The sequence below is a fragment of the Agelaius tricolor genome, unplaced genomic scaffold (assembly GCF_023055355.1).
Source record: "Agelaius tricolor isolate 1412-34295 unplaced genomic scaffold, bAgeTri1.0.p SCAF_1, whole genome shotgun sequence".
In the NCBI taxonomy this organism is placed as follows: Eukaryota; Metazoa; Chordata; class Aves; order Passeriformes; family Icteridae; genus Agelaius; species Agelaius tricolor.
This window is the reverse complement of record NW_027269261.1, coordinates 85,336,915-85,364,810: the sequence shown is the minus strand read 5'-3', so window position 1 is coordinate 85,364,810 and position 27,896 is coordinate 85,336,915. Positions and strand designations below refer to the sequence as shown.

The following is a 27,896-nucleotide window of genomic DNA, read 5'->3' as shown; positions in this document are numbered from 1 at the left end:
CCCGTCCGCACCCCGGCTCCATCCGCAGGCCGGTGGGCGAGGCGGCGGCGGCGGGGGGCGGGCTCCCGGCGCCGCCAGGCAGCTCCTCCCTCCCTCCCTCCCTCTCTGCCGGCCGGGAGCCCCCGGCGGGGTGACAGCCCTGCCGAGCGCAGCCGCCCCGGCCGGGGCTGCGGAGCAGCGCCCGCTCCCGCCTCGGCCCGCTCGCTGCCGGCTCGCAGCGGGGCCGCCCCGCGCCCGCCATGTGGAAGCTCAACAAGAGCAGCAAAGTTCTGCTGGACGACTCGCCCGAGGAGGAGGAGACGCGGCCCCGCGGGCCGCCGCCCGCCGCCGCCTTCGCGGCCCCCCAGGTAGGAGCGCGGAGCCCGGTCCCGGTTCGGAGGGGTCGTGAGGCTCGGCCCCGCTCCCGCTGCCCCGCTCTCCGGCGGCATGAGTAATCACTTTTCCCACCCTGGTGTGCCGGGAGGCTGGCCCTGGTCGGAGCTGGGAGTGTTTGAGCGGATCGTGCGCCTGTCACCCGGTTTTTGGGGTGCTGACTGGCCTATCCAGCCCCGTTTCCTTCCAGCAGCCGGCCTCTGGCGTTTCTGGGACTTGCTGTCCTTCATTCCAGTGGCTTCCTACCGCAGGGTACTTTCTTTCCCAACCCTAGGCAGAGGCACCGCAACCCATCTGTTAAGCGCAATACATTAAACAAGGATGTTTAGGAACATAACTTTATTTGCGCGTTTGTGTAGAACCCTGATCTTTTGGCAGGATTGCTTTTTTCTTTGGTTTCACTAATGGTAGTTCACTGTCTTTAAATCACTGCAATCTTGTTTGAAAGCTTTTGTTGTTAAATGTTAAATTAAATACCAGCAGTGACTTTCTCAACAAATATAACCTGAAGGGAAGGGTATCAGTTGAGTATCGGGGAAAACAACTAAAAAGAATGTTTGTTGACTTGCTTTCAAAAACTTGGTAGCAATTAGGTATCCATCCATCTCAGAAGCCTGTTATGCTGCCCAGTACAGCTTAGTGCTGATCTTCTGTTGCTACAGAGTTACTTTAGATATTGAATGAGAGGTTCTGAAGTAGGCAGTTGCCCGGGGTTGCAAAACAGTGAGGTTTCTTTTCAAAAGAAGGTACTAAAGCCTTCCCAGCTTTCTACCCCATGTTTATCTTGCCTATCTTTCAGAAAGAGCTTGAGTGTGTCTGGATAAATTATCCTCACCTTGAGTTTCTGGTTGACAGGCGCTGTGAGCTGTCAACACGTGTGGCAACTGCTGAAGAGCAGCCTCTCCCAGTCACAGCAGTTACTCTCTCCATCTTCCAGCAGCCACAGCCGCCAGTTTAGCCTTGCCTTGCCCTTGCCCCTGCACAGTGAACAGTAGAGCCATAGCCCTTGCTACTTCTTTGGCAGCAGCTGTGGAGAGTCATATGGATAACTAGGATCTCCTCCTGCAGAAGAATGGACATTCATTTGGAGACCCCCTTCAGTGGAGTGAGGGGGATTGTGGGGTTTGAGGTGACCTGAAGTATCTCCCCTAGCCCCTCATACAACATCTAACCTCTGCCTCCTGCAGTTCCTATCCTCAGGGGCTTGTAAGGTCCCACAGTTTCTGCTAAGCTACTGTCTTGGACCATCATAGCCCTCGCAGACCTGCTCACCTCCTGAAACTCTCCTCGAACACCAAAGGTCACCAAAAGCCTCCAGTAAATCCCAGTGACTCTTCACTGCTCCTCTTCTCCACCACTAATGATCCAAGCCCCCTTTGAGGCTCCTGACAGTAGCTTCCCAGTCAGGAGAGGATTCTTCAGACTTCTGTCCAGACAATTCTCTCAGCCCTCTACTTTAGCAGCAGAGGCTGGAGTTTGTTTATTTTATTTTTTCCAGTCCAATTGTCTTTTACTGTCCTGGGCCTCTGTTCCATTAGTTGAAGTCTCAAGTTCTAATGGTGATGACAATGGTTTCTTGTGCAAAAGGTTTGCATTTTCATGAATTTTTAGAAAATTCATTTTCAACTCCCAGTGGAACTGGGATATTGATTATAGTGTTGAGGGGTGGCAGGAAAAAAATAAATTATTCTAAGTCACTAAATGAAATATTCTTGAAGACAAAGGATTCAGTAAGGTTAGCACAACTGTAGTGTAGCTTGGCACAGAGGCTGAGTCAAGATTATAAGCTATTAGTTATTTTGCCCGTTAAAATCAAAATATTTTCAAAGGAATGCAACACCCTGCCCAAAATATTTAGCAGTAGTAATTTTAGAGTTTATGTACACTTTAAGGAAGAGAGCAGACTGTATAGAAAGCTCTGACCACTTGACTGACATAGTAATTCTCCTGATCAGGGCAGCTTTTAGGTCAGCCATAGGTACAATGTATCTAAACCATGCCTGGGACAGGTGTCAGGGGAACCAAATGCACTTGTTCAGCTTGTTGTAGCTGACCTGGTTCATGTTCCTTGCTTTTAGTATTTGAAATTCTTAATGTTTCATCAGATCCTGTTTTTTTCCCCCAATAATATGATTGTAAGGGAGTGAAATCCAGTAATGTGTAGAGGGATTTGGTAATGATCTGCACTCTCTGCTGCTGCATGCTGAGCTGTGTCTGTGTCTCTCCTGAGCCAACCCTCTGGCTCTGGAGGACAGCAGCACCATGAGAGCTTGGAGGAGCTATGGGGGCAGTTCTTGTGTGCCTTAGCTGTGCAGGGGATGCCTCAGTACGTGTGTAAGTGTTGTTATGGTACAGCCTGCTGTGAATGAAGGATTACCTCATCGAGATGAGAAGAATCCAGGACGTCCCTGATTTTTTATTGTTAGAGCCAAAATCTAGATAATTAGTGTGAGTGCTTTTTAGTAAATTAGGAAGCCCAGCTTTAGATCTCATGCAGAAGCTGACTGTTAGATTTAATTTCCTTTTCTGATACATCATTTGGTAAAAGAGGAGATGAACCAGACTTGTTGTGTTTTGACTTTGATTTATGATATGTTGTTTTCCCAACAACCATATTTTGTCTTTATTTTCATTTTTAATAAGCAATTGGGAAGAAAATCCTTAAGATTTTGCCATTCATGCTATGAATAAGGCTGAAACTTTTTACTTCAAAGGCAAGAAATTGGTAGTCACATCTATGTCATTAAACCAAACCACATTGGAAGTATTCCAGTGTAATGAAATGTTGGTGCTGTGTATTGTTTCTTCAAAGCTGAGAAAGAGTGAAGGAATTCTCACTGTGCAACCTGATAATTACGACATTGCAGTAGCAGAGAGCAACAAAGAATTAGTCTACTATAAGTTAAAAAAAAGCCCAACACAAAAAACCCCTTTGTTACTCCAGAGAAATTTTCATCATCCTATTTAGATATGGAAGCCTGATTTGGGCTTAAGCAGACATTTGAAATTGTAGACATTCATAGTTTTTAAATAGAAAAGCCTAGTTTGATCTAAAAAAAAGTTTTGACAGTTCTGTTTTTGTGGTATACAGAATGGTTTGATTTTGTTCCAGGGGAGAACAAAAACAAATTTTAGAACATGAAAATTCAAGGGAGGGAACTGTGAGCCTCTGGCCACTTTTTAGCAAAAGTTTCTACATACATTCAAGTACTTTGAATTGTTAACACTTATTTAAAATAGTAAGGTGTTTCCTGAGATAAGAAGGACAAGTAAATTTTGAAACAGTACTTGTGTAAATAAATGTGTGGATTATTGTGAGGTTTGTTTAGACCAGACAGTTTTAGACTGTATCTGAGAAGTTAATTTTCATTTATGCTTTGAAGCATAAATATTTTTAACTTACGCAATGAAGGTGCTTTATTCACTTAAGTGATAATTTATACATGAAGATAACTCAACATGCATAAATAGTACACACACATGAGATGAAATTAATGTGTTTTGTGTGTGTCTCTCTAAAAATATGCTAGAAATGTACAGCAGTGCATGCCAAACTTGCATTCAGTTTGGAATATAGTCATTATGTTTCAAACTGTAGTTGTTTTTTTGGACAGGGAGAACTGCTGGCTTTTGATTTCTGGAAGGCACTGTTTTGGCAGTTGTGCTAAGTTCTTCTTGATGCAATCCTACCATCTAATCAGTTCTCAGAGATGTCAATGCTGTGTCAATAGCGCGTGTAGCTCTGACGTAAAATGGATCCACGTTAAAATACATCTATATATTAGGGGAGGGGATGGGTGTCAGGCTGACCTATATTATCTAATGAAGCTCTGTCTTTCATGTAAAAATATTTCAGAACCCTAGCCTTGATCTGTTCTCCCCAGTTGTATTTTTTGTTATGTTCAAAGAGAATATGTGCAAAAACATGTTTTATGCTGAATTTTGTTTAGACTTGCTCAGGTTGTTTGAAGGTTGGCTATACAGAATTTTAGTTATCTCTTTTAATGAAGATGTTTAAGTGTCTGGTACAATTTTAATACTGGCTTTCATCTTGGAATGAGTTGAACTCAGACAAGCCCTGCAGAAATGGGTGGGAGCTGAGCAGCTTTTCTTAAGTTTTACTAATACATTGAATAAAGGGTATTTTTTAATTAAAAAAAATAAAGTAGAAAATATTAATCCAGCTAATGCCTTTCCTTCACTTTCTAGCCATTTCTGTGTGTCTCAGGCTTTGCCTTCAGTACTCTAAAAATCCCATCATACCTTCTCCTCTCTGCTAGCCTGGTTTTTTTCCTCTTCATTGGAGTGGTTCTTGTGACATTTCAGTGGCATTTTCCTGGCTAAAATCCATCACCTGTATTCTGTCATCATCCTTGAACAATAGATTGTGGTACTGTCAGCGAAGACTTTCCCAAGCCTTCCTTGGCCTGCCTTTCTTGCTTTTCCTCCTTCTTGTCACATACAATCTTTCAGCAGCTCCTTGAGCAGGTCCTGTTTCTTTCTCACAGTCTTTCTGGAGCTCTACAGAGCTGGCACTGTCTTTGGGGCTTTTGGCTTTCTAAGTTTTAAATCCTTTTCATTTTTGAGGTGCTTCACTTTTTAATTTATACTGTCATTTTTTACACAGTTGATTGGGATCAGATCTGTTTCTCACCTCTCAACCCCTCTCTGTTGGTTTATTCTGACTCTTAGAAGTCCACAAAGCACATATTGTCTGATTGGTCTCCTATTACAGACACCATCACTATATATTTTTTTCTTTCAGCCATTTTTTCTTTCTTGCTCTAACCAGCAAGTTGTTGGTAGTTTTTATCTATTATGTGAAAGAGAATTTGTGTCCTAGACGTCACTGTTGTTTCCTCCATCAACTCCAGGTCAAGTCTGCTTTCTCTCTCTCTCTCTCTGTTTTTTTTTTTCAATTATTATTTTTTCTTGCTGTCTAGACAGTTGAAATTCTTGTGCAGACCCTGACTTCCCATACTGATGGTGATTACTTCCTCTGCAGCTTCTAATACCTATGCTGTGGTTTCCCATCCCTTGGTTCCTGTAAATTCCATTGCTGATATTAGTGTTGTTGCTTATGGCATAAAGTTAAGTCATCCTCACCCTTCAGATTCCATTTCTTCAGCTGGCCTCCCTTTGTTTCAGGAAATTTGCATTTAAATCTCTGTCCTCACTTTCAAGGTTTTCCTTGGTGGATCCCCTTCCTCTCCCCCATTTGTCACTTCTATCACTTGTATCTTCCCTGAGCCTGTTCTGCTTTGCTGGCTCTGATTGCCTGGCTTTGCCAGCAGCAGCCATGTCTGCTCCCCTCCCCTCCAGCCTAACACAGAATTATCCACTCCCACTGATCCACAGGCCCACCAGCATCTCCTCCTCCACAGCTTTGCTGAGATCTGCTTTCCCTAAGTTATTTGTTGTGTCTTCTTGGGGTTTTGGGAGGTTTCTGGAACCATACTCTCCTGCCACTGCTGGACTTCCTACCATAAATATACAAAGTACAATGTAAATGGTTTTGAGAATGAATGAATCATTCTAATCCTTTACTGTTAAAGTAGGTTTATAATGTTTTCCTCACTTTTATAGAAACTATTTGCCAGACTGTGTGAGGACATCCATAACATAAGGGGAGTTACTAGAAGTTGCTGAACACTTTACTAGGTTAACTTTTTTTCAGCTCTGTCATCATCAGAGGTACATTTCCAACAAGTTTTGCTGCTGGTTCTCTGTGAGCAGCTCCAGGAAAATATCACGCTGAACATGTGACAAAAGGCACACATCAAAAGGAAGCTGTACATGTGCTGCTGAACACTGTGACAAAAAATGATGCATTCAGCCCGTATTGCAGAAACTGTACTAGGAAAATATGGCCATTACTCATCCAAGACCTTTACTGGAGACATGTAGTTTAATGGCAAATTCCATGTCTGAATAAGAATTGTATGTCAGCTACTGTCTTTTGAATTAGCATCTATTGGTTTGTTTTCTGGATAAGGAAACAGCAAATATTAATTTCTGCTATGGCTAAGTTGTTAAAAATAACTGACAGATTTTCAGCTGGAAATTTCATCAAAATTGAAAACTTCACTGGAATAGTTGAATTGTTACAGAAATTGAATTAAAATTTATTATCTGACCTTATTTGCTTCAGCTTTGACACTGATGGTTTTTTGATCTTAGTACAGCTGTTTCCATTTCATGAAGGATATTTGAAATATTATAAATTAGGTAAAATTAAATTCTTAATGGCATATGAACTTTTAAAATATTTTAAGGTGATTAATCTTTAATATTCTTCCAAAAATATTTCAGAGAAGCGAAGTCTGAATAAGATGTACTGTAACCTGTTCCTACAGAGATACACAGTAATGTGAACACTTAATAGAGTAACCTTGTGTATTGATGTAAAAACAGAGCATAGGAACCTGGTGTTCCAATGTTTCTCTTTGTAATGCCAATAAAATTCAGAACTACAGAAGTATTCTTGTGTAAATACTTACATTCTGAAATTAATCTTCTCTGGTACACTTGGCCATTTATATCAATTGACAGTAAAAATATGGAAATAATTTAGATATTCTGTTTTAAAATGTAATGGAATGTGAAACAATAACTGAAGTGGTTGAATGAAACAGAGTTTGAAAACGCTAAGCATGTTCTTAATAGCTGTGGATGCTAAAGAAAAGAGCATCATCTTTATTATGAATACTGAATAAATTAAAATTATTTGAAAGATGAAAACCAGTTTCCCTATGTTTTCACCTCACAGTTGGTCTGGTGAATAGTAGGCAGTTATGAGAGACTGGAGCCTAGAAGATGGAAGAATTTTTAAATATGTTGGATGGGTTTTCTTCTGTACCTGAAGTAGTCACCCAGACTTTTTAAAGTTAGTGGAGTGAAATAAGTTCTTTTGAAAATGATCTGAAGACCTACATTTTAAAAACATGTTTCCAAATTAGTGTTGTCTACAAACTATATGCCAAAATTAAAGTATATTCTTCAACACACTTATATTTGACTTTTTTTTTTTTATCAACAGAGGTATTTTCAGGTTTGCTGAAGACTGGCAGAGGAAACTTGCAGCATAGGAGTCACTGTCACTATTTACATAGTTTATTGTCATAATAAAGATGGTTTTCTAAGTGTAGGGAGCAATCTGGTGTGGAAAAGTAATGTTTGTAGAAGAGAATAAATGAGTGTAAAATACCAAATTACTCTTAAGCAAGAGTTTAGAAATGCCTAGGTTAATACTTTTCATTGGTGACATTAAAAGGAAATTTTCAATTAACACCATCTGCCCAGATGGCTGGTTTGATTCACTCATTGCTGTAGGGACATACAAATGGAAGATTGAGATCTAGCAGTAGATGAAATATGGACAGGGCTGATCACATTATCTTGATCTCAGTCTAGGATATCTCTGCCAGAAAGGAGCAGAGGCAGTTCACAGTCCAGCACTGGACTTGTTCTGCTGAACACATAGCCTCATGTCCAAGAAGAAAGTGATGTGTGACTGAGTAATGCAGCCTTTATTTGTTAAAATTGAAAGCCTTGTTTTTCCTTTAAGGCATGTTCAGTTTTGTGTGGGTGTTCAGGTACAGTTCAGCTTTGTTTTTCAGCTGTGTTAAAGGAATACTGAAACTAGTAGAGTTGTTTCAGTGGCCATTTACATTTGATCACTGTTGCATCAATTTCCTAACTCAGAAAGCATATATCCATGCATTGAATTTTTCCAGGTGTATATTACAGGTGCAGCAAAAAAAATGAGGCCAAATGCCACTGATCTTCTACTGATAATTTTCTTCTTACTCAATGTTTGAGTGTATTTTGTGTTGGTTTTGATTCAGTTCTAAACTTAGATAAGCAGAGTGGCTTTTGCATTAATAATCAGCTTTAGTCTTGTTTATTTCATTTCACATTATATTAAAATCCTTCTCAAACCCAAGGAAATATTTTCTTTTGTTAGCTGTATTTTAAGATGGTGATTTGGCTATGTGATCTCCTCTTCCCAATCTGTGTTGTTTCTGGTCAGACTGTGTATATGTAGTTGTTCTACTGTTTGGTTTGTAATCAGTGTTTTGGGAATCTTTCCAACTTCAGAGGTTGACTTTCAGGTTTGTGATTTCCTGAATGATTTTTAAAAATTTTTTTTAACCCTTCCCCTCTCCTATCACTAAACTATTTAGTAGGGTTTGTGGAGTACTGGAAATTATGTTAAATTCTTCCCTGGAGTGTATCTCTTCAGGTGCTGTTTGTTTTGGGATTTTTTTTTTTTCTACTTAAATGGTACCTTTGTGGTACATAATCCCATTGGCACTTACAGGCATGACTACCTAGACTTTATATTACACCCAGTCCTTGATGAGATGTGATGATAGGCAGAGGGGATGCAGTAAGTCAGTAGAAGGGTGAGAATTGGTTCCAAAAGGACCTATTCTTTTAACAATAGCTTGTTTACTCCTGTTTGCACAGCTAATGTGTGTGTATGTGTGCATGATAGGAAACTCCCCCAAATGGGCAGAGAAAATCAATAATATATCATTTTACTTACTAGAGCACAAGAAGGGCATGCAGGACGAAATGATGTTATTATTTCCCTTAACTCTTTGATGTTCACCATTCTTCATCTTGGCCTGAATTATGAAAGTGAATGATCTAAAGAGACTAATTAATTACTTTACCACAAAGGAAGCTGAGGGAAGCAGATTACAATTTTGATCTCTGTACAAAAAGGTTTGTGTGCTGGTTGAATTAGTCCCTTGAGTACCTTCTGGTTTGCAGTATGTCCAACAAAAGGGCACTTGTTTCCTTATGAAAACACTCTGTGCATACCAACCTTCCCCTGCCAGAACTGGAGGGCTATTCAAGCTGCTGATCAGCATTTCCCACTAGTGTTGGCATTTTCACCTAGAAATATCTAAATACTATAATGTAGCCCAGGTTTTTCTTTTACATTGAAGTAAAGCAATGAATTGTCATACCTGTAAACCAATCAGACTTAAACATACTGAAATAATTTATAAGTGTTCAGCATCACTATGTGTTATGCAGCATGACAAAGAGTGAAGATGAGCTTTATTGACACAGTAGATTGTCCTCTGAAGAAAATTGATGAACCAAATCATAGGCTTCCTCATCTCAGAATGGTAACAAAAGCAGGGAATTTGTATCAGGTGAAAGGTGTGATAATGTGCATCCCTTAAAAATACAAATTATTCTGTGGGTAACAAGAGACGATGGGTTGTAGTGATGTCTCATCTTTCCTCCTGGGTTCTTCTCAGTGGTGGCACAGGTCCCTCCCTCCCTCTGCTCTTTTCCTCTGTATTTTTTTTTTAATACAAAGCCCATCCCTCCTGCAGGGTGCACAGGTCCCTCCATGCCATGTGGGCCATGGCTGGCTCTGAACCTTTATACCTCCTCCTCTCCCACTCTGTTCTTCCTGCGTGACATTAGTCTGCTTCTCTCTGCTTTCCTTAAGGATGGATTTTCCACAAAACATTTTCACATCTAGTCTGTTGGGAGATGACTGAATTCAAACCTACAGGCTGCTTTTGAGCAAAGCATGGGATGGACATCACAAGCACAAGCACTCTGTCCACATGATGGACATCACAAGCACTCTGCTGTTATACAAGTCTCCTTTTTCTTCAGCAATACATTTAAAAGGATACTATGAATACTTTATTGGTCTTCTGTCCCAAAACATGTATTTTAGGGATTGGATTCTCACCAGTTTTTCTTGAGGGTTTAATGTATTTCAATCTTTGTCTTTCATCTCTTTAAACTTTGTGTTGTCCACTTGCCATCAGCCTCATCATGCATCAGGGTTGCATGAGTATTGTTGCTGCAACCATGTCTCTCATTCCTTAGGTGGTACCACTTTGTATGAGTACCACTACTATGAGTAGTAACACTGTGTTAATACAGAAACACAGTCTTAGTTATCCCTTTTTGAAAGAAGCAAATCAGTACCCCTTTTTGTCTACTATTTGCTGTTAATTATGTCTTTTGTTGACAGTGGTATTCTCATTCTATTATGCTGACTCCCTAGCCCTATAGGGTGCTCTTTGCATCTCCTGGTTCTCCCCTAAAAGCTTTCACTGTGAAAATGCCTTGCACCCTTGCTTCCTTGTGCTCAGCCTTGCTAGAGGCTCTATGCCTTCACACTTTGTATTTTCTCTCTTCTGGAACATGATATCTCTATGCACTTTCATAATTTTATTTTCCTTCCTAAGATACTTGAAGAGCTGGAAGAATTAAAATGAGAGGTGTTATTTCTTTCAAGACACTAACAGTGTCTTGTTTGTTCTGGAGGTAGTATTGTTGGTTGTTGAAACTAATAGTTCTGCCAGCTCTGGATGTCTGAGAATTTCTCCTCTTACCATATTTCCCCTTGGAGCTTTTCTAGTTCTTGTTGATTTCTTTTTGTTCCTGGGAAAAATTTGGATAGAACAGGTGTGGTATTCTCTAGCTCCTGCCATGTCCTAGCAGAGACTCCATCGTGTTAAGTTTGCAACCTCATCCAAAAGTTGGAGAGCTGAGAGTGTTAAGGGGAAAGAGGGAGACTTCTGAATAGTATGTGTGAGCTGTTTTCATTTAAAACATGGTCAATGTTTCTCTTAAAAGTAGAGGTATAAAAAAGCAGTTGAAGCGATTGAATTTAATTTGAGAGAACTACACAAATCTTAATGGTTTTGGTATCCCATCTACAATCCTCCTGTGTTAGGCAGCTAACTGAATTCGGAAGTTAAATAACTTGTTGCAATCCACAGGAAGCAATAGTCTCATTTTGAATGATAATATGAGTTCCTGACTTTGTGTTCTACCCCAGCCAGTAAATCTGGCTATCTACAGCTCACTCTGTTCCAACATACAAATACTATTGAAGCATTGAGCAATGGTCTTCCTACTCTATTCTAGAAATGCTCTATCCTTGTCCCTTGTATAATATAAAACATTGCCTGAAATGTAGGTGGAAACATTAGTATGTAAATAAATATATATAAAGATATGTAAATAAGTAAATATATATATATATATATTAGAAAAAAAGCATGGGATTTGAAGCTGGTCTGTCAAAATGAAGCTGATACATTTGGGTCCCCACATGACTAGAAATAACACTTTTGTGCTGGTTTTCTCACCTATTTCTGATGCTGTTAGCAAAGTGGAGGAGGCCTTTGACAATGCATAGGAGCCAGGATGAGTGTCTTAGGTGTCTTGGGATATGTGTGTGGAGTGCATATCAACTCCTTAGCATTTACTTTAGTTGAAAAGGAAGGAGTTGTTAAATTTGATTTTTAAAACAGTAAGTGGCTGACATAATCAATATATGGACCACAGTGAATACTGGAGATTTTCGGAAACTGCTATTTCAAAGACACTTTGCACTTTTCTGTTTTAATTCTGTTTTTTCCTGAAACTGGGGTTAAATATTTTTGGTCATATGTAGTCATATGTTCTGGCTTTGTACTTGGGATTGTTTGTATTTGTAGTCATATGTAGAGAAAAAAAAAGGTAATATTTTTCTCATTGAAATGCAGAGTGAAGAAATTGAAAATTGCGGATTTCCTGAATTCTGTGTCCCACTTCCTTTATCTTTGACCTCTAAAGTACTCCCAGCACTGATCTTACTTGCCATGTCTTGAAGAGAGCACTGACAGTAACAGGAAGGCCTGACAATATTAACATAGCAGTTTAATTCAGAGATGGACAGAAATGCTTCCCTACTGAATAGCCTTCACAGGCATTTAGCACTCTAGTTTTCTTCTGAAATCTACAGTTCTGCATGGAGGCGAAAGAAATGTGAAGGAAAGTGTTTCTTTGAGTTAAGGAAATGTAGGGCTTTTTAATATGAAGGAGGAAAAAATCCTGGGACATTCCTCTCCCCCCAGGCCACAGACAATGCATAAACCATCATCTAGTACAGTATTTAGAAACTCAGTGCAGATCCAAAAAATTAAGATACTACCATTAAGATAAAAATCAAACTAATTGGACTAAATTTTTTATGATGCGAGTGTGTTTCTCCCTTTGTGGTATGGGGTTTTGGTTCTGTAAGGTTTTATTTTTCATAATTCTAAGTGTAGATTTGTATTTTAGTAGTGGTGTTCTCTTAGTTTTGTGTTGTAATCATCTTTTGTCAATTTTCTTTTTATGATGTGCCACATAGAATAAAAGCATTTGTGGATAGTCTAAAATGTGTCAGTGCTAATTGTCAAACCAAAACTGACTATGGGCCTTTTTTATCTTTATCCTTCTTTTGAGAATAAAGACCAGTTTCTTCAAGATGAAGTTTCATCTTCAGTGTCACATCTTGCAACAAAGGTAAATACCCGTTCTTTGAAAATGTAACATTTAATATCATATATATATTTCAGTCCATGTATGTTAGAAAGTTGCCAGCATTTTGTGGACGGCTGATTAAGGAATTTATACAGTTCATTGATGATTTTATAATTATGTATGATCCTTGGTCATGGTGTTCTCTCATTGAAGTAATATTAGTACTGCAGGATTAGTTGGAAAGCTCCCTTATTTGCTTTCATTAGTGGGGAGGGGAAGGCATCCTGGTCTTTTTACCTCCCAATGATGGCTATTAAAACACAAGATGAAAATAAGAAGCCACAGGAATTACTGAAGTCTAAAGAAGCTCTAAATTCTAGCTGCAACTGGCCATAAAAACATGAAGAGAAGAAGAGTTTGGGGTTGTTTATTCCATTATATGTCCACTGGCTCTCTGACCACAAGAGGTTAAGGATTTTACTTTGTATCTCTTTCAGGAAAGAGAAGTAGGCATGCAAGTTAAATTTTTTTTACCTTGATATGTGTCCAAGAATCTTCTTTAATGTTCTTAAAATACATTAGTAGAAGATAAAAGAAATGGAAGTTATTATGATAAGCTAGACCTTGTTTTGAAATTCCATAGGTCTAAAGAAAAGTATTTTAAAATACATTCATTAGTGTAATAGGATACTTGACATTAATATGTATAAACTGAACATCTGTGTCTGTTGCTTCTTTTATTTCTGCTTCAGATGCAGCATGATTTTCCTTGAAAATAGAAGTCAGATTGTACTATACCTTTTTCTAATCTTTTGAAGAAGTATATTTTTTTTATGAAAACATAAATTACCATATATTTTATACCAAATGATAAATCTTTAGGGAGAGAATCTTAAAAAGAATCTATTTTCTATTGAAACGTTTTTTGCCCCTTTCTTAGTCATTCAGGAAGGCTTACTAAGTGTATGTTCTGACTTAAAAAACCAGAAATGTCACCTGATACACCACTGCAGTATTTTTGTCTTTTAAAGGAAAACCCTCATCTTAAAAATGTATTCTCATGAAAGCACCTTATCCTTCCCATCTTCTCTTTGTAAAAGCAATTTTCTATTTTATTTAGTTGTTCCATTGTCTTAGAGCAGTGTCAGTACAGTGATATTCCAGAAGTTCTAAATTTTAATATGTTAATAAAAGGCTGATGAATTGCATGTGTGGCCTTTCCAGTACACACATGCCATGAATAAAGTAGTCTCCACATTGCAACAATGTGGTGATGAGCAGCAGAATTCTTGAAGAAGAAGGTAGTGGATGAATAGTGTGTGTGCTCCTTGGGGAGACAGCCTTTCTGGTCTCTTAAAGCCTGAGTTTGAAGACAGTGTTGATGTTCATTTGCAGAGCAAAGATTGTGACCTAGGTTTGGAGGTCTAAAATTAGGAGCTAGTTCTAAAGGCTGCAGGTGGAACTTAGAAAGTGTTCTTAGATCCTGCTCTTGCAGGAAGCTGCCCACTGAGCACTGAGGACAGGCTGATTGCAGTGCTGAACTTTTCTAGTTCTCGCATCACAGCTCTCTTGAAAGGCAGGTATAGGTGGTTAAAAAACCTCGTGACATCTCCAAGTGAGGAACCATGAGGGCTCCAGTGGTGCTCTGCAAAATGCAGAAATCTGGAACCTGTGTTCACACTCTGCCTGGACGTGTGAATTAGGGAGAGGAGTGACTGAGGGAGCTGGGAGTGTTTAGCTTGGACAAAAGGAGGCTCAGGGAGACCTTTACAACTACTTCTTCTCCCATTTAGCCAGCAATGGACAGCAGGAAATGGCCTCAAGCTGCATCAGGGGAGGTTCAGGTTGGACACAAAGAGGAATTTCTTCACTGAATGCATGGTTAGCATTGAAATGGGCTGGCCAGAGAGGTTGTGGAATCACCATTCCTGGAGGTGTTTGAGGAATGACTGGATGTGGCACTCAGTGCCATGGTCTGGTTGACCACCTGATGTTCAGTCACAGGTTGGACTCCATGATCTCAGAGGTCTTTTCCAACCTAAATGATTCTATGATTTGGCCTCTGAAAAACTTCAGTCTTTGGGGGGTCTCACTGCCATGCTCAGCTTCTGAATTAAAAGTATAGTAGAAACTTCATCTGCAGTTGTTTTTAGGCCAGATTTTGAAAAGAGACAAAGCTTTGAGAAAAGAAATAGATCAAGAACCTTAATGCATACAAATCCATGGAACCTGATGGGGTACATTTGTAGGTCCTGAGGGAGCTAGTGGAGAAGTGGCTGATCCACTATCCAGCATGCTTGAAAAAGTATGGCAATCTGATGGAGTTCCCACTGACTGGAAAATGGAAAACATGATCTCCATTTCCAAAAAAGGAAATGAAGACCAGGGAACTGCAGACCATTCAGTTTCATCTCTGTGCCAGGCATGGTCATGAAGCCAATCCTCTTGGAAACTCTACTAAGGCTAATGAAAAATAAGGAGAGAATTGGTGACAGCCAACATGGCTTCATTAAGGGCAAATCATGCCTTTAAATTTGATGACCTTCTACAGCAGTATTACAGCATTGGTGATGAATGAGGAGAGACTGATGTCATCTATGTGGACTTGTGCAAAGAATTTGTACAACATCCATGTCTTTAAACTGGAGAGATGTGGATTTGACAGATGGATCATCCAGTAGATAAGAAATTGGCTGTATGGTCACATGCAAAGAATTAGGGCCAGTGGATTGATGTCTGAGTGGAGGCCAGTGACAAGTGACATTCCTGAGGGGTTGGGGATGGGACCAGGCCTGGCACCATCATTGCTGGGGACAGGGACAGTGGCATTGAGTGCACCCTCTGCAAGCTGGTGGATGGCACCAAACTGTGTGATGCTGTCAGCAAGCTGGAGGGAAGGGATGCCATCCAGAGGGACCTTGGCAGGACAGAGGTGGGCCTGTGTGAACTTCATAAAGTTCAATGAGGCGAAGTGCCAGGTCCTGCAGCTGGCTCGTGGCAGTCCCAAACACAAGTACAGGATGGGTGGAGAATGGATTGAGAACAGCCCTGCTGAGAAGGATTCGAGGGTGCTGGTACACAGCAAGAACTGTTGGTCTGCACATCAGAAGCTGGCTTGGGAAAATCTCCACCACCACCAATGCTTTAATATCTGTAAGACAAATTTGGTGGAGAGTTGGTTTTTAAATTTTGGTTTCTGTTTTCTTGCTCGTTTTGAAGAGGTTTCCTGTCATGTGGGAAGAATGCTTCTTTAATTAAAGCTGATTGGCATTTTTATAACTGTAAAACACTTAATTGTAACTTTATTGAACTGTAGGGTACTTATATGGAAAATTATATCTCTAGCTTTTTATTTTAGTTTCTTTTTTTTTAGGGGAGGAGTGAGGGAAACTGTGGAACAAACAATTATTTCTTCTCAGTCAAGGTCAAGAGGAAAATCCATTCTTTTTGTTTATATTTATAAAAAATGTCTGCAAGTGTTTTGTGAAGTGCCTCTACTTAACTGGAGAACTTTGATTCACCAGTTGTCAATCCTCTGTGAAAATACTTGTGAAGGTCTGCTGAAACATGGTCCAAATATAAATTTCTGGAAATCTCATTTCATACATGCTGAGCAGTGCCTTTTAAGGGATTAGCTGCTTAACTACACAATGGTATTGAAAGTGCTGGTTCTCACTGCAGGTGTACAGCAAGAATGCCCTGTAATTGCTCATTTTGCTCGCTAAGACTGTCATGTGGCTTGTTCTAGCCTGCAGAGAGTGATTTCTGTGCTCCAGAGCCCTGCTGGCCTGGCAGTCTGGAAGTAGAAGAGTCTAACAGGAGTATTCTGAAAGTACCAGTACCCACTCCTAATGCAGTCAGGGTAAATTCAAACATACTTGAATCTCTTGCTTTGTAAACTGCTTGTCTTGTACCTCTAACTCTGTGACCCACAGCTCATTATTATTCTTTGACTTGATTGAGTTCTGTGCTTTTTTATCTCTCTCATTATAAGATGTTAGCCTATATTAACCACATCCATCTGATGCACAAGTTTACCTGTTTTCAGTTAAATTTACACCATCTTCCTCTTTAGTATATATCCATCTGTATCTGCGTACTTTTTTTTGGATGCAATAAACTTTTGAAATTTGCTTTAATACTGAACTACTTTAGTTTATACCCAGCTGTTAGTATTCCTGGTTTGTTGCCTTTTACCCAATATTTCCTGAGCCTTCTTGCCCTCTAGCAGAGCTCTAATTATCAACTGCTTACCTTTGACAGTAAAATTAACTGAAAAGTCTTCCTGGTGATGCTTTACTGTTTCCCAGTAGTCTCTTTGATTGTTCATTTTCTTGTTTACCTTTTATTACCTATTGTCTTTGCCTGTTTATCTATTATGGGAAGACAGTCATGTAAACATCAGAGTTTGTTGATGTGGTGAAAAAGGGTGTCCTTAAGGTAATTTTTAGTAATAATGCCTATTAATATTGTAGGAGACTTTCATTTTTGACCCATTCTGGGGTGTTTTATAAAGTTAACTATCAGTAGACATTTGTTCCCTCTTTTATCTAAAGAAAGAAAATTGCAGTCGATGTAAACAATTTGTATACAGTTAATTCACTTGAATCAATACAGGTAACAGCTGAAGTCTTACTATGAAGGTTGAGAGCAGAGTGGAGCTTAGGGTTTGGGGAGAGCCATAATGTATGTACAAAACTCTGATTATGGAAGAAAACTGATAGATGACTGCAATTTTCAGAGGATGCTTCAGATGTTATGATAGTTGCTGCAAAAAAGGTGCTGTTGCCCCTAAATTCCGTGTGCTTTATCTTTAATTAATTGATTCTTAGCACTAAACTAAAAGAATGCTAAAATGAGGGAGTTAGATTTCTGCTGGCTTAAGTAGTTGAAGCAGTTTTCCACAGCATCACACAGGTACAAAACCATAGCATAAGGAAGGCAATATCAGTGAGCAGGCAGTGGCCTGGGCTGACCCTTTTCAGCAGCAGTATCTGATAAAGCAGATCTGATAAAGCAGGTCTGCCTCTGTGATCCCCTCTCTCTGGGGATCTGTCTGACAGATGGGCACTGATCCTGAGGTCCTGGCAAAGCAGAGGGAAGAGGAGGGAGCAGGAGAAACAGCAGACAGCTTGACCAGGGACACAGACCACATCCTTTGCATGATGTTCTAGGAGGGACTGCTTGTACTCCCACTTTCACAAGATACACTAATTAGATGGCAGCTCTCTCATGGTGGAAAAAAAGTACTTCATAAGCTAGAAGGAGCTAAAGGAAAAGAATCTGTGCTCTGGTCTTGAGCTCTTAAGATACCAGTTGGAGCAAACCATGAGGGCTTTTCAATAGTTTGCCACTTGATGGATTAATATGTATGTTTAATTCACTTTTTACTGATTCTTTTAGGTGATTGCACAGGACATTGCTGGACAGGTTTTCCCAGCCTAAAGTGGAAGATACAGAAGAAAATTTATTAATTGCTGTCATAGTCAAACTGCTATGAGACTAACCTGTATTTCTACTTCAGAGAATACTGAAATAGCTTCTTGAGAAGTTCCTGCTTTGTTTCTCATTGACATTTTTGAAAAATAGTAGACTGCAGCATCCAACATGGCCCTCTAATTGTAACATCTCATGTTACAGTTCAGTTGTAGTCAGCAATAGTGCTTTCTTCCTTAATAAAGGTCCCCCCTTTTTTTTTTTTTAGCTGTCTCATGACCATTTCACTGATTTTTTTTTTAAACTTGGAGTGTATGCCTGGTTCTATCAGCCAGCTTTGATTTTCAAAGATCACCTAGTCCAAGCTCAAGCCCAACCCATCAGGCAGAGAAAGAAGCAAAGGTGGCAGGAGGCATTAATTTTTATCCTTGAAAAACCTCAAACATTAAAGGAGGCATTCTAGGGGTGGAACCAAGGTCAAGTGACCTGAGGGGAATATAGATACACTCTTTGAGTATGCAGGAATGGGGTTGGGAAGGATTAAACCCACTAGAGGGGATTTAATCTGGTGAGCAACAAGAAAGGTTTTTCTGCTTGTATACCAGCAGCAGAGAGTGTGAAGAAGATGGAGCCTGACTGTTCTCAGGGTGCTCAGGGAATGGGCATGAGGCAATGGGCACAAACTGAAATAGAAAAAATATAATATAAAAATAAGAAAAAATGTTTTCACCATGAGGATGTTCAAGCCAAGGAACAGGTTTCTGGGGAGGTTGTGGATTCTCCAGCTGTGGAGATACTCAAAACCTGGCTGTCCATGATCCTTAGCAATCTGCTGAGGGTGACCCTGCTTTGAGCAGTGGGCTTGGACTAGATGGTCTCCAGAGATCCTTTCCAGCTGTAAAGGATGGAATTTCTGTGAATTCTGGATGTTGAATTATTTTGTGTTCCAATGACACAGGGAAAAGTAGTTTAAAGATTAGAGAATATAATCAAGTCAGTTACATTTATAAACCTCCTAGGAAATTTTAGAAGCAGTACTTTTGTGTAGAGAGTTGCATCATAAAAGTGAAATACTGAGCTTCTGCCAGTGGATTGATGCTTTAAGCCCATATCAGTACTATGTTTTCATACTTTGCATAACTTTAATAGTTTTACATAAAACAAGTCTCCAATGTGGTGAGGAGTCTGCTTACTGAAGTGTTATCTTTACTTACTGACCTTCCTTTGACATCCATTGCCAGGAAGCTAATTGTTCTGGGATATGGGTCTTTCTCCAGGTGCTCTGTGAGGTTGTAGGTGATTCCCAACTGATTTAGGTTCTGGAAATCTGTGACTGTGGCAAAAGGAGATGGTGTTCAGAGAGAGCATAACATGGCTGGTGTGTAGGGCCTCTTCCCCTAACATCAAGAATCATTGGCTTGAGGTATTAGAGGGTGCATCCCTTTAAATAGGGGGTATTCATATATGGATCTCCTGTCTGAATTGGTCTAATTTTTCTTGTGATGGTTACCAGCCCTTTTTGGCTATACAGCTGCTGCATGTCAAACTGATGGTTGGAGGGAAAGGTGACTCCAAGATCTCCTTCCTGAGCTGTGCCTCTCAGTTGTAACTGTTCCAGCTGCACTCCTCAGTTGGTTGAAAGTGTTTAAAGAATTGTGAAAAGAAACATGGAAATGCAGCAGGCTGTTCTGAGGAATTTTGTTATTATGTGTCAGCTACATGACAGCAGTAGTCAAAAAACAAGATTGTTGCCCTAAAAACAGTTCAGTAGTTACAAAACAGCTTCTGGAGTGTGAAATGTGTATTTGACCACCTCCTCCACTAAGGTTTCAGTTCAGGAGTGTGCTGCCACTGACAGTCAGGAGTGAGCTGTTCGCTCCTGGTCGGTGCAGTGCAAAGATGATGCAGCAGATCGGTGCCAGTGCAGGCAGGTGCAGAAGAGGAGGCTTAGGCATGGTAGGCAGAGGTTCTGGTTTCACTCTTGCAATTCCTGGTTCTTTCAGCCTAGTCTGTTTGATATGTAGTAGGCTTTGTGCAGTGAGTTATAGCACATATTGGCAAAATTTACTTGGACATTGGTGTTCTTATGCAGATTATCCTGAGAGTGTTTCCTTTGGAAACCCTAAATAAGTAGTGGAAGTGTATCTTAAATGTTTAGCATGCATTTCTCCTAAGGACTAGTTGAGAGAAGGAATAAATCAGTGACAGTCTGGGTATTAGCCTTGTATGTACCTACCAAATACCATGGACATGAAAATATGGAAGGAATGATGCAATGTGTACATAGACAATGATTTACATACAGGTAGAAAGAGTGCAGAGCTTGTAAAAGTTTATCCAAAGACCTATGCATAGAAATTTTCTCATTATTGTTCTTAAAGATATCTGTGAATCAGAACTGGAAAAATGAAATTAAATTTTAAAAAAAATCTAAAATTAAAAAGTATGGAAAGCTTCTGGGGTTTTTTGGGGAGTTGTTTTTGGTTTTGGTTTGTTTTTTTTTTTTTTTTGAGGAGGATTGCTTGGGTATCCAGACAGTGCAGCAAAGGTTGGGATTGCATTGGCAAAGTATGTGTGATGTTCTAGATTAAAGAAGGTGTATGTACAGGTATATCCTTTTTGTTACATTGAATGTATGTGTATAAATGCTTGTCTCCAAGCATTTAATCAGTGTTGTTCTTTAAAGGTACACATAATTTAAATGAAGCCTCTTCTATGTCCTAAATTGCTCTCTGAAAACTAGGAACAAGGTTCTATTTTTTCATAATCAGCAAATTTATTAGATGGAAATGACTCGATGAAGCATCATTTTTGAAAGAAGGCAGCTTATCTATGAATTGCATCATCCAGTTTAAAGGGGAAAAGAGTCTTTAAGTGCAGCTTGTAGCTGTGTTTTTGCCTTTGGTAGCAAAGGTTCCTTACCCAAAAGGCCTGAAATAATAGAATTTTAGTAAGATAACAGATGATGGAGTCATGGAATGGTTTAGGTTGGGTGAGACCTTAAAGATCATCCAGTTCCAACCCTCTGGCCATGGGCAGGAACACCTTCCACTAGACATGATTGCTCAAAGTCCCATCCAACCTGGCCTTGAACCATTACAGGGATGAAGCATCCACAACTTCTCTGGGCAACCTTTTCCACTGCCTCACCACCCTCAAAGTAAAGAATTTCTTCCTAATGTTTAATCTAAACCTACCCTCCTTCATCTTAAGGCCATTCCCTCTTGTCCTATTACTACATGCCCTTGCCAAAACCTCCTGCTTGTCTTGACAGCTGTGCTTTTGTTTTGATTATTATACTTCATAATGTATCATATTTTTTAATAGAGTTAAATAACCCTGACAGACTGTCACTGCTGTTCTTACTGTATCCTGGGAAGAAAGACATCAACTTTCATGTTCTGTGCTTGGCACACAGTGTGTGTTTCTGTGAGCATGCTATCAAAGTAAAAATAACCCATACCTAGTCATTTCACCTTGAGGGAGGGAGAATCAAACCTTTAATAAAGTTTAAAAAGAAATTTATGCTGTATGCTTAATGGTCACAGTAAATTTAGAGAACACACTGTAGTGCACATGGCACTGGTGAGCCAGTGCTCTTACCCTTCTTGCTTGCAGGGCAGGAAGTTGTAGTTTGGTGATCACAGAGAGGGACAATATGTGTAAAGCAGGTTAAATCTAAAGAGTTTCATAGTGTATGTGGCTGTCCTGTCTGTCGACTCTTTCTAGACATGACAGTTTGTTTCATTTCTTGTCTGCTGGAGCCCTTTAGACTGTCTTTAAAGCTGCCTAGATTCTCCTCTTACTGTGTTACATTAAAATGGAGCCCAGCTGTACTTGATGGCATCACAGAGCCACGGAGGATTTGTATAGTTTGCTCAGCAAGGGAGAGCTCTTGCTGCAGTCACCAGACCAGCTCTTTTCCCAGGCATGGCCATCCCCTGCAGCTCCAGTGGCACCACGTGCAGGGGCCATAGCCACTGCTGCCTGCCAGCCCCAGTGTCAGCAGTGGCAGCCCCACTCTGTGCCTGCCAGTCTGTCACCCACACTGAGGAGGATTTGCTTCTCTCTGTAGGTTCAAGGTGCAAGTTTCCGGGGCTGGAAGGAAGTGACCTCTATGTTCAATAAAGACGATGAACAGCAATTGCTAGCAGGATGCAAGTCTCCAAAATCCAAAGGGTGAGTAAAGCCATTTGGTCTATCTGCTATTAAAATGCTATTAAAACACAGAAAATAGCTGTGCAAATTAATGGAGCTGGATGCTGAGGAACAGCAGTGCCCAACTGCTGGAAGTCAAATTGACACAGGAAGTTTTGTGGGCAAAGCTATATATACATTAAGCTTACAATGAATAAGGCACGCTGTATTAGGAAAGGACAGATGATGTTTTAAACATTTTTAGGCTTGTAGGGAAGAAAAAGGAATTTAGCTGCCTAATAATTTTCTTACTGTAGAAAAGTAGTAAAGGGTTGTAAATAAAAGGGTCATTCTCACATTTTCACTATCCTCTTAGAGATTAATTATGATAGAGTTTACAAATTCCCTTTTTTACATGCCTTACTCTCTCTTTTGAAGTCTTACTACACCTAGAAAGGTTAAGTGGAGTAGCTGTACTAGGATGTGGAAGTCTTCCCTGTTGGCACTGAGCTGTGTTTTGGCACAGCTGTGTGCTGGTATGGTGAGGGCAGCTCCCTGGACAGCACACGCTTCCAGGACAGACCATCTTCCTGTTACAAGTGTGTGCAGGCTTCACCTGCACGTGCTGCCTCACTGCCTTGGTTACAAACCAAATATACCACATAGCAGTGGATCTGTTCCTGCCAAATATGAGCTTTGATAAGCTAATATCAAAATGGCTGATTTGCTGTAGCAGGCTTTGTCTCCAGTTAACTTTGAAATAAGTGTGTTTCAGGATGCAACACCACGTATCTGCATATAGGGAGTGTATGTGTATAAATAAACAATTTAGAATATAAATCCATATATTTTATTTCCATTTGAGCCTCTTCCATAAAACTTCTCAAAAGTTGCCAGCCACTAACCCATGAGCCATCTTATGGGTGTTATTAAGATGCTAGGCTACTGTAATAATGCTTTGCAATTGATGCTGAATGTAAGAACCAAGTAATACAGTGAAGACAGCAGAAGTATGATAACAGAGTTACCACCAATGTAGAAAGCTATTTTGGTATTACTATGAGAACTTCCTGGTTTTTAAGTTCAGGATATTTTTCCTTAATTATATACCACGATTTTTACTTCACTTTTAAAGACACATGCAACTTTTAAGTGTGCTGTTTACAAAATACAGGAAGAGTGTTTGGAGTCTGTGGCTGGTTTTAGCAAAATGAAATTTCTGAGGAATCATAAATTCGAAATCCAGAAAAGAAAAAGTGATTTTTAAAGGTATTGGTTGAGTTGCTTCTGTTTAAATATGATAGAACTAAGCTTTCATTAATGGCACAAAGCCATTTTTAATAGAAATGTTTAAAAGAGATTCAATGGTGAGTTTAGTTGTGGCTAAGGAATTGATATGCTACTACAGATAATGTTTTCAATTTGCTTTTTAGCTCATTGAACCCTCAAGGTTGTGTCTGTCACCCCTGGTGTTCAATATTTCCTTGTGGCCCATTATTTGATTATATACATAATCCTGCATATAAAGTTATGCATAACTATTTGACACTCTGTAATTCAAATATTTCACACTGCAAAATTATTCAGTTTGAAGATTCTTAAGGGGATAAGAAAAGTAATAATATGAGTAGCCTTTCAAATGTCTGAGAGAGAAGTTCCAGTTATTTTTTCGGTTTGGGAGGGGCATTTTGAGAGATCTTACCAGAAATACAAAACAGCTGTTATCACATTATTGTGTGGATTTTTATGAAAGTTTTAATAAAAAAGCTTGGTATCTTTTAAGTCCTAATTCTGTGTACATCAACTATTTTGAGGTATAAGGTTTAACTGGTAAGGTGGTAGCAGGTATATGAAACTGAGGAACACGGTGAGTGTTCAAGCTGGTGTTAGAACATTTTCAAATCCTTTCTACTATTGTAGTCCTAGGTTTTTTAAAATTGGTTTTGTTTTTTGTTGTTTTTTTTGTTAAAGTCCTAAATTGTTCAAATGCATCCTAAAATCCTTCATACATTTCCAAAGGCAGCTCTGTGGAGTTCACCCCACAGGAATGGGGTGGGGATGGTGATGTGTCAATTCTCTTGTAATAGAAAATGACCATACTCAGTCCTCTTCTGATTTATCACTGCAGGATTCAGCTGTGTTTAGGTTTTTGTGTATGTGAGGGTGTTTTTCCTGAAGCTGACAGCAATGGATGTGCTGCCACAGGCTGACAATGATTAGCACTCCTTACTGTAAAACATAATTTAATTGAATGTTTATTAATAACTACTACATACATTCTTAAATGAAGGAATTAATCATGACATCATTGTTATTTTCTAGAACAAACCTAAAACTAAAGGAAGAGATGAAGTCTGAAAAGAAGCCAGGTTTTTGGGACAGTTTGGTGATAAAGCAGAATGTTCCATCTAGGAAACCAGATGAGATCGAGGGATGGGAACCACCACAGATTACCACTGCTGACTCTACCAGTGATGCAGCAACTCCTTTAAGTGACTATACAGCCTGGTCAGGCTGGGAAGATGAAACCAAAGGCTCCACAAAATACACAAACCTGGCCAGCTCAGGAAACAGCTCCAGGTGGAGTATCAAATCAGCTGGAAAGCTGGTTAGTATTAGACGTCAAAGCAAAGGTAACCTGACTGACAACTGGGAAGAACTAGAATGATACTGGTAATACTGGTGAAATACTTTATACATAAGAAGAGAACAGTTCCATGATTTACTCACATGTTTAAACCAAAATCAAATCTGCTCAATATTGCACCTTTATACAGTAATTTGTTTTATTCAGATTGTTACAAATTTTTGCTCACCTGATAGTAAATTTTCTTATTACATTGTTAATAGCTATGTTTTCCACACTGAAAAAAGTAGAGAATCTATTTTGTGCCTATATTTCACATTCAGACTTTGCAGTATGTCAGATTGTTGGTTTTACCAAAAAAAATGTAATTCCTTAGTGAATGTATACACTGGTTGTAAATTTGACTGCCTTATGAAGGAACTGCCACTAGCTTGAGGTCCTACTTCTGGTATTCGAGGGCCATTCAAAATTTTAGTTTTGATGCTGTCCCTTTTAAACTAAGAATACCAATCTGTGGCTTGCAGGGAGAGTGCTTGTACTTAGTACTGTTTTCCAAATCTTCAGCCTCAGCTTATGCTTCAGCTTGTGCATACAAGATGCTTAGTGTCACATTGTGCTGTACGCTGTGGGACATGGGAAAATAATGTTCTAAAGTAATTCCTTCCATTACAGGATTGTCACCAACAGTCAGGCTCTTCCAGAGTTGGGGTGTTTTTTGTGTTTTGATTTTTTCCCTGCTTTTTTGGTTGTTGTTTTTTGGTGGATTTTGTGGATTTTTTTGTTTGTTTGTTTGGTTGGTTTTTTTTCTTTTCTTTTCTTTTGGTGGTTTTTTTTTTTTTTTTTTGGTTGGTCACTATTTTTTTTTTAATATTGAACTTCTTTTGACAAAGCTAAGTTTCTCAGTTTGTAAGATGCATGCTATGCCAAAAATAGAAATTACTGAAAATTTGGAAAACAGGACTGAGTAAACTGTAAGATGATGTCAGAATTCTGGAGGAATATTGAATCTGGATGTAAGAATAAGTTGCTTCTTATGGAAGGGCATATGTTTGCATTTTTTTACAATAGCTGATCCTTGTTTTACAAACAAGATTTTTGGTTTTGGCTGTGTTTTTCCTTCCTTCCTTCCTTCCCACTGCATAAGCAATGATTGAATTATACTCCAGCATTTTCAGGGTAGCTGAGTAACTGAGCCATTGCAAGTATGTGCATGCACACAACATTTTTGTTGAAAAGTTCCATCTTATTAGCTACTGATACTTTGAGTTTTTGGTAAAAGAAGGTGAAATGTTAAACTTGAGATTTGAAATTATATATGACTAATAAAAGTGCCTCTTTTTAGCATATTGTCTGTCACTAGTGATGCAGCTGATGTCAGATCTAAAGTCAGTTTCTGTTTTGTTTATATGACCCACACAAAGATTACTTTAACATCCATGAATAAAAATCAAACCAAAAGTTTCATAAGAAATGAACAGTAGGCCTTTTCTCTCCTGATTGTTAAACTGGTGTAACAGAACTGAAACTTGACTGTCTAGCAATATGGCCAGTGCAGTCAGAAGATGAAGCTAGCATGTCAGAGAAAATCAGCATTTTTACAAGAGAGTATAGACCTTTCTATAACAGATGTCTTGTAAACATATTTTTGCAAGAAGCTTATGCTGATGAAAAGGGATGCATGCCATTTTTTTCTAAGCTTGTTTCTGTTACTGCCACATTACTCCTCCCTTAGCTCTCTTTCTCTCCTCCTCCAATTCATGTGTAGTTTTCTGGCTTGCAGTTCCTGCATAGCTATTTTTTGGAGATTCCTGCTGAGATGTGCCTGGAGGGAAACTGTAGCAAAATGGTTTTAGTAGTTTGGGGTTTTTTCGTAATATTGATAGGATGCTAAAAGACATTGTTCTGAGGTTTACCAAAAAGAATGGTGATGTTTTATGCTACAAAACAGAATCTTAAAACTGGCAAATATATTTGTAAAATTTGCATTAGATATTAAAAAGTATTCATAGGGGAGAAAAGGTTAGCATTGATATTGCATTGTTTGGTCTGTGAGTAAACTCTATTTTTGCCTTGGACAAATATGTATGCTGAGATTAATTATAGGAAAGAATTAGTATTCTTGGGTGTAGTATGCTGCATTTTATAGTTTATGGAATACCCTCTAAGGCATGAGCTAGTATTTAATTTGGTTGTTGGTGCTGATCTAAAGGAACAGAAAAAGATCTGTTAGCAGCCCTTAATATTCTCAAAGATGGGCTGAGGACTTTTAATTTCACTCCTGAAGAAACTATTTATACTGTGACTAGTAAGGGTTTTGCCTTGCACATTATACTGTCAAGTGCCTGTTTCTCACCTTGATGATGTGTTTGATGCACAGCTTAACTGCAACCTTTTTCAATTTGTTTTTAGATGTATGATAAAGAATATGCTCACAAATATGAAGCCTATTATAAAACAAAAGTGGGAAATTGAGATATGTAAAATTCCAGTTTCACTCCTAGTGATGAAAGTTTTGGTGTGCTTTTTAAGTGATATTTCCTCAGAAATAACCATTTTAAGGATCAACATTATTAAATTTAATATAATTTATTGTTATGCTTTAATAATGTATTTGTCTGTTGAGAACTCACTGGTGTGAGCTTTCCTTCTCTCATGTTTATAAATGTGTCTGAATTTTCAGAATGGGGTCCTTTCATCTTTTACCTTTGTTAGATGCTTAACTACATTAAATGTTATGAGCTTAAGCTATACACAGCTCCATATGTGGAATAAGTGTAGAATATGTCCTTAATATTTGTTTTGAAATTGCATTTCAATCTATGTGAAATGTTTTAGAAGAAGGTAGCATTAAGATGGTATGATAAGATTGCACAAAATAAAATATAGTTTATATTGCTTTCTCGTAGCCAATCTGCATGATTGTTGGCGTGGTTTTAACGGGAATTAAAAGCTTTGTGTGGCTGTTACTAGTCACTTAGCTCTGAGCAAAGTCCTTTCTGAGTATTTTTATTTATTAGCATCATTTGCAAAAAGAAAAGTAGTATTTTCCATATGAATAAAGATTTAGTTTGAACTGAAA

General features: G+C 39.1%; 1 protein-coding gene across 2 annotated transcripts; it reads left to right on the top strand.

Moving 5' to 3' along the window:
• The first annotated feature begins 101 nt into the window (after positions 1–101).
• TDRP (testis development related protein) lies at positions 102–27,896 on the top strand. 2 transcript variants are annotated; one of them, XM_071441766.1, is made up of 4 exons: positions 102–347; positions 12,640–12,699; positions 22,169–22,272; positions 24,553–27,896. In XM_071441766.1, exons 1-4 carry the CDS (start codon positions 240–242, stop codon positions 24,896–24,898), a joined length of 618 nt encoding a protein of 205 aa, XP_071297867.1. In that variant the 5' UTR covers positions 102–239; the 3' UTR covers positions 24,899–27,896. The 2 variants fall into 2 exon arrangements, with proteins under 2 accessions (XP_071297867.1, XP_071297876.1); XM_071441775.1 differs by lacking the exon at positions 12,640–12,699.

Coding starts and splice junctions, on each gene's coding strand:
- TDRP (XM_071441766.1), top strand. CDS start 240: ATGTGGAAGCTCAACAAGAGCAGCAAAGTTCTGCTGGACGACTCGCCC. Junction 12,700..22,168: donor TGTCACATCTTGCAACAAAG/GTAAATACCCGT, acceptor TTCTCTCTGTAG/GTTCAAGGTGCAAGTTTCCG. Junction 22,273..24,552: donor AAGTCTCCAAAATCCAAAGG/GTGAGTAAAGCC, acceptor GTTATTTTCTAG/AACAAACCTAAAACTAAAGG.